The sequence below is a fragment of the Quercus lobata genome, chromosome 1 (assembly GCF_001633185.2).
Source record: "Quercus lobata isolate SW786 chromosome 1, ValleyOak3.0 Primary Assembly, whole genome shotgun sequence".
Classification (NCBI taxonomy): domain Eukaryota; kingdom Viridiplantae; phylum Streptophyta; class Magnoliopsida; order Fagales; family Fagaceae; genus Quercus; species Quercus lobata.
Genome location: NC_044904.1, coordinates 4,829,131 through 4,835,500, shown reverse-complemented (window position 1 = coordinate 4,835,500; position 6,370 = coordinate 4,829,131). Strand labels below are relative to the sequence as shown.

The 6,370-nt window shown below is 32.7% G+C and overlaps 1 protein-coding gene across 2 annotated transcripts; it reads right to left on the bottom strand.

Moving 5' to 3' along the window:
* Positions 1-578: 578 nt before the first annotated feature.
* LOC115975571 (aldehyde dehydrogenase family 3 member F1-like) lies at positions 579-5,737 on the bottom strand. 2 transcript variants are annotated; one of them, XM_031096419.1, is made up of 10 exons: positions 5,443-5,737; positions 4,769-4,837; positions 3,616-3,712; positions 3,000-3,206; positions 2,592-2,716; positions 2,358-2,462; positions 2,077-2,249; positions 1,609-1,699; positions 1,295-1,455; positions 579-1,134 (listed from the first exon to the last, which is right to left on the bottom strand). In XM_031096419.1, exons 1-10 carry the CDS (start codon positions 5,638-5,640, stop codon positions 927-929), a joined length of 1,434 nt encoding a protein of 477 aa, XP_030952279.1. In that variant the 5' UTR covers positions 5,641-5,737; the 3' UTR covers positions 579-926. The 2 variants fall into 2 exon arrangements, with proteins under 2 accessions (XP_030952279.1, XP_030952270.1); XM_031096410.1 differs by having other exon boundaries at positions 1,306-1,455.
* Positions 5,738-6,370: the final 633 nt, after the last annotated feature.

Genomic DNA, 6,370 nt, shown 5'->3' with positions numbered 1-6,370 from the left:
TAATTTTTTTTTTTTTTTACCTTTAAACTTTTTACTTTTTAAACTTTTTTTCTCACATCAAATGTACAAGTCAGCTAATGTAATAAATAATAACCCTCGCTTGTCCAAAAAAAAATCCTATATTCATATACCTTTTGGAGAGTGGGTTCAATACCTATGATTAGTCCCCTTAAATATATATTTGTAGTGAAAAGAAATAGTTAAAACAAATTTTAATAATTGGTATTTTGGGATGACTCTTCCAACTATAGCACACCAAATTGCCAAATGTCTTGTGACTTAATGATATGGGCCAATCTCCCCATGAAGTGAAAATTTTATTTTTATGTATTTTTTTAGATAGGTAGATAGTGGAGAAGAGAGATGTGGAGTTCAAATCACATGACTGGAGCACTGTAAATAATGTCATTATCATTAGACTATCACCTAACCTCCATGAAATAAACTAAGTTCATAGACAAACACACAGCGAAAAGGAAATAGGAATAATTGAGTGATACCTTCATCTAGGCTCATTGCTGAGACATACACGACAAAACTTCATAATTGGAAGTTATAACCTTAGAATTTCAAACATATTAGTAAACAATAAAACATACCCCTAATATATAAAAACATCATAACTGTATTCTATTAGTAATACAAACTTTCAGCCCTCATAAGAAATTCTTGCTAACTCACAGGGGGAAGCATATCCTCAAAGCTCCCACTGCTTTATCTGCTAAATTTAGAGCGCAACAATTTGCATACAGTGGTTATTGATACAATAAAGTATAAATAATAACACTTTCAAATGTATATCGGAATGTGATTCCTCTCACTCTCTCTCTTTCACTTCCATTTAAATGAGCAATGTACTTCCAATAAAAGTAGCTATATGTCACCTAATCCCTGCCTATAACTCTTCAAGCCGAGTATAGCAAGGACTAATCCAAGATAATCGAAATTGAAAGCAGAAGCCAAGAGTTGAAACTTGTGATTGTTCCATGGAGGAAATCTAAACCAAAATTCAGTAAGGAAACTTCTCCTTGCAATGGCTTTCTCATGGCTGAATGTGTCAAATGAGAACTTTCCATGGTACCTACCAAATCCACTTCCAACAACTCCTCCAAATGGGAGGGTATCAGCTGCATACTACACATAGCCAAATGCAAGCCTTTAGACTGAGAATTTAGAAGCTATAAGCATTGAGGACTATTATACTGTTTTTTGGGCTTTGTAATGAAGTGCAGTTTAATAATCACTCATTGAGTACAGATTAGACAGTTTTGTTTACTTGAGACAATTGACTTACTGATAACATACTTGAATAATTGTATCGTTGAATGTCACGCTTCCAGATGATGTTTCAGAAATCATCCTTCTTTGGAGTGTTTTATTTTTGGTGAAGCAATATATAGCCAGTGCTTTAGGCTTTGAATTTATGAATTGTATACTGTCTTCAATCTTCTCTAGCTGTCAAACCAAGAAAAGAATCACTATAAATGTGCAACATGCCTTACTGAGTACTCAGCTTTCTTGAGCTACCACCACAATCATATATACTCTGCCCATTAAGGCCAGTAAAGAAACTTATTAAATAATACATAATTTCTGCATGTGTCTTACTGTAATTATTGGAAGCAATGGACCAAAGATCTCATCTGTCATAATTTCTGCTTGGAGAGGAGGATCCACCAAGATTGTTGGCTCAATGAACCTGAATGGAGATCAATAACAAGCATATTACAACTAATACTTGTGAAACATACAAATTAAAGAACAAGACAAGCTGTCAAAGAAAATTGTCCTAGTGATAAAAAGGGGGTTAAGAACAGAAGCTCGACTTTCTCTTATATACCAAGCATTTGTCTCTTTTCAAATCCTTAAAATATCATAATGGAATAATTTAATATAGGGATTAATCCCATATAAAAACCAATTTATTGAATATGAACACTATGAATTCATATATAACCAAAACTTCTTTAACAAAAAAGAAAAAGGGAGGGGGTTTTAAAGAGAGAAAGAGAGAGGGAAAGAGAGCTGAAACCATAAGGTCCATATTCACAAAAGAGATTAAATAATGTCATTTACAAGTTATCTTCATCCACAGAACCACCATAAACAGTAGAGGCATCAACATGTGGATCCTTAAGAAGATTCTTAAGTCGTAAGAGATGTTGTTTATTTATTATCCTTGCAATGCTGTGTGATTCTTTTGGATTTTCTCCAAACATTTCCTTGATCATGCTCTTCATCAACTCCACCTGAAATAGAGTATCATTATTTCAAAATGTTGTTGCATTACAAACAAACAAACAAACAAAAAACTTAAAAACTCATATAAGATTCAACATAAACTACTACTTTCATACCACAGTGCGTGTAAATTTCTTTTCAACAAGGATGTAGTCTATTGCTATGCATGCTTGACCAGCACAGCAACCATATTTCCCATAAACAATTCGCTTTACCGCCACCTTGTGATTAGACAGCACAAAAGAACTCAACTTAGCATGTTGTCATAACATAGACCAGAAATGCATAAGTGTGTAGGCCAATTTTGTGACTATAAAATATATTAGTGTAATACACTAGGCCAAACTTACCTTTATGTCCCAAGAACTAGAAAGGTAATCAAGAACAGCAGGGCATTTTCCACCCAACTCTAGAGTAATAGGTGTTAGATGCTTCACAGCTGCAGACATGACAATCCTTCCAACACGTGCACTTCCTAAGCATTAACATTAAGATTGAATTACTTAATCTTTTAAAACCAATGGTTAGAATAGATTAGGTGAATAAAATTCATTATTGCATATCAGTCTAAGCTTTTGGAACAAGCGTTAGTTGGTCATAATGTTAGAGCGAGTGATCATAAGTTTGAACCATGTTTTCACTTTACTTCTCATTTAAAAAATTAAAAGTTTCACATGTTAGGCGGGCCTCACATATTAAGAGTGATTTTGGGTCCATGTGCGAGGGAGAATGTTAGAAAAATGAGAGACTAATTTTACCTGTAAAGAAGATCTTGTCCCATCTCTGCTGTAGGAGTTGTTCACCTACAGATGGTCCACCTTGGATAACCTTGACAGCTTTGTTGTCTAAGTAAGTGGAAAGTGCAGTTGCTAGAAGAGAAGCACTAGCAGGAGCCAATTCGGAGGGCTTTAGAACTACTGTATTTCCAGCTGCTAATGCCCCTATCATTGGTTCCAAGGACAGTCCTATATTTTGTAACAAAATGACAACAATTTAATCATTATTAAGGATATGAGAGAAGAAAAATGAAGCAAACTGTAATTATTTTTTTTCCTATAGTTATGTTACAATATTAGTTTAATGATTGAATTCACCATTTACTAATTGTTTAAGTTTTTGGGGCAATCAATGATTTATCATGATATCAAAAACTATGATCTTGAGTTTGAACTCTGTCTTCACTCTACCTCCCATTTAAAAAATTAAAAACTCCTTGTGCTAGGCCTCACTTATTAAGGAGAGTTTGGGCCAAACGTAAGGAAAAGTGTTAGAATAATTATTAAATAACTAAATTCAACATTTCTTAATATTTTAAACTTTTGAAACAATCAATAATAATTTATCATGTTCTAAAATGAATAATAATTTACTTACCAAAGGGAAAATTCCAAGATGAAATAATGAGTACAAGGCCAAGAGGCTCAGGAACAATTTCTGCACTAGTGAGCAAAGCAATTCGCGGCAGTTTAGCCTATAAACCATACATTAACGAGAATTGTTAGTATATGTTGTCCAAAAAAAAAAAAAAAAATTCTTGAATATTATTAGCACGTGACTAAACCGACATGGTGGTTTATGTATAAAATTTAACTTCTTTGCTTACTAGAAAGCAGGAAAATTTTTTTTATTTATTTTTATACAAGATAGAATTTCTACTCTAATATAATCTAAGTGTATATGTGTGTGAAGCTCTCTCATAGAAACTTGAATCTCGATCCTTACCCCCCCACACCTCACAAGCATTTATACTGTGGAGTGACTACCGCATCAGGAGTGCGTGGTGGTAACAAGAAAATTTTAAAAGGTTCTACAAACTTTTTTTTTTTTTTTCCCATGCAGAATCCCAATAAAATATTATTACACCAACTTTTTTTTTATTAAATTACACTTTGATCCCTTAAAGTTAGATTGTCTTCATTTTGGTCCACTGAGTTTGATTAAGTTTTCAAAATAATCAATATTTCATCTATTTTCATGACTAATTTAGCCATTAAGTGTCAACAAAACAACATTACTTCTCTTTTAAAAATTAAAAAAAAAAAAAAATTACCCTCTTTCCCTTAATGGCCATAGGAGTCATGGAAATAGACATTAGGACCAAATGAAATCAAACTTGGTAGACTAAAATGAAAAATCTCAAACTTAAGAGACCAAAATGAAAAAAAAAAAAAAAATCCAAAATTCTAGAGTCAAAAATATAATTTAGTCTTTTTTGGGGGGTTTATTGTTATGAAATATACAAATAATTCATTTCTTTCTTCCTTTTCTCTATTATTATTATTATTTGTTGGGATCACAATTTAACTCCCTACAACCACTCTAAAAACAGGTTCGCGTGGTGTGATGTCAAATTCCATAAAAGATTTGAGTGTGTTTTCCTCATCACCAATTGATTTTGAAGTGGAATGACACAACTCACGGTCCGACAAATGGTATCAGAGCCAAGGTCATGGGTTCGAATCACGGGAGTGTCATAGTCCAACATTATTATTATTAATGCCATGTAAAGTCTAGTAGTTGAGCTTACCTTTCTTCCTGACATCCATTCTCTCAAAGATTCCAATGCCAAATTCAGTGTCTTAATCAAGGTTCCTATCTGCAAACAAGGAGAATTTATGTATAACAAAAGCAAGAGATCAAACTCTCAATCTCTCCTACATCTTAAAAATGAATCCAATAGTCTTTACCACTACTTAAGTCCTTGTAAAAATATGTTCACAAATTCCTCGTGATTGTGATTATTCTTTAACCTGTTTTCAAATTCTATTCATGTTCCTTTTCCCTTGTGAGGGTAGTGAATAATTAAACAAATTTCTTGTAATTTTGGCTAAGAACAGTTGTGCAATATTACTGTTTTTTTTATAAACTTGTGCAATATTACTTCTAATCCCATTTTATGTGATAAATAATATTAGACCCTACCAAATGAAGGTGATGAATTTGTGTGTTCAAATCCTATTGGATATATGTGTAATTTACCTAGGAATTTTTTTTATTAAGGAAAAAAAAAAAAACCCTATCCTAGAAACAAGACAGCCACAAAAACATGCACTCAAACAAGTTAGTAACCTCTCAAACAGGTTATTATGATTACTAAAATAAATAAATAAAGTTATTATGACTTATTTTTTAGAGGGTAATCCATATATATGTGTACATTTATAAAATTAAAAAATGGAACAAGATATGTAGTTTGTATACCTCATCTCTAAAAGTCTCAACCTGATGCTTTCCCAAGTCTTGCTTAAGAGCATTAAGGATATCACCCTCTTTTTCCTTTAGCAGAGTAAGCAACCCTTTGAGCTGTGACTTTCTCCAAGATGCTTCTTTGGTCTTTCCTTGACTGTAATACTCTCTCATCTCCCCCAGATCTCTTTCGAAGTCTCTAAAATTCTCCATAGCTTAGAGTAGAAAAAAAAAATGGCACTATACTCTTCATCCACAGCAGCTTATTTCAACTAGTCTTCTTTATTTGCTGACTAGTTGGGTTCATAAATTAAAGCTTCTCCTCATGCAGTCTACGTTACAAGTCTACAGTAAATATATGGGGTCAAGAGAGGATTAAGTGTCAGCTTCAACGGTCCACCTTTCAAAACAGATGAACATTTATTATTGATTTTTGTACAATCTTATTTAATTATTTTTATGGGACGGTATGACTTATTAGTTTATTATCAAGTAATAGAATTCATCCTTTAACAAAAAAAAAAAAAGGGTAATAGAATTGTCAATGGCCTTATAGCCAAGTGATACCCCGGTTTTTTTTTTTTTTTGTAATCTCTTACTCACGGGTTCTATCCCCGCACTTACCTAGCCAAAATAATAATAATAATAATAATAATAGAATTCATCCATGTGTCCTAGAATGTAGCATGACCATATGGCTTCTCTATTTATTTTTACGGGAATCATATGGCTTATTAGCTTATTGACCGGTGTACTTCTTTAATTTGTGTATAGTTATAAGACCACAGTTAGCTAAAATATGGGCAGTTTGATTCGCCTCTCTAGGTTGTTTTGTTTTATTTGACTCTGTCCTATCGATTTTTTGTAATATATTAGCTCTTGAGAAAGTTAAGATTTTGGTTTCTTGTCCGTAGTTTCTGGTTCCTTTGTTAATAAATTTGTT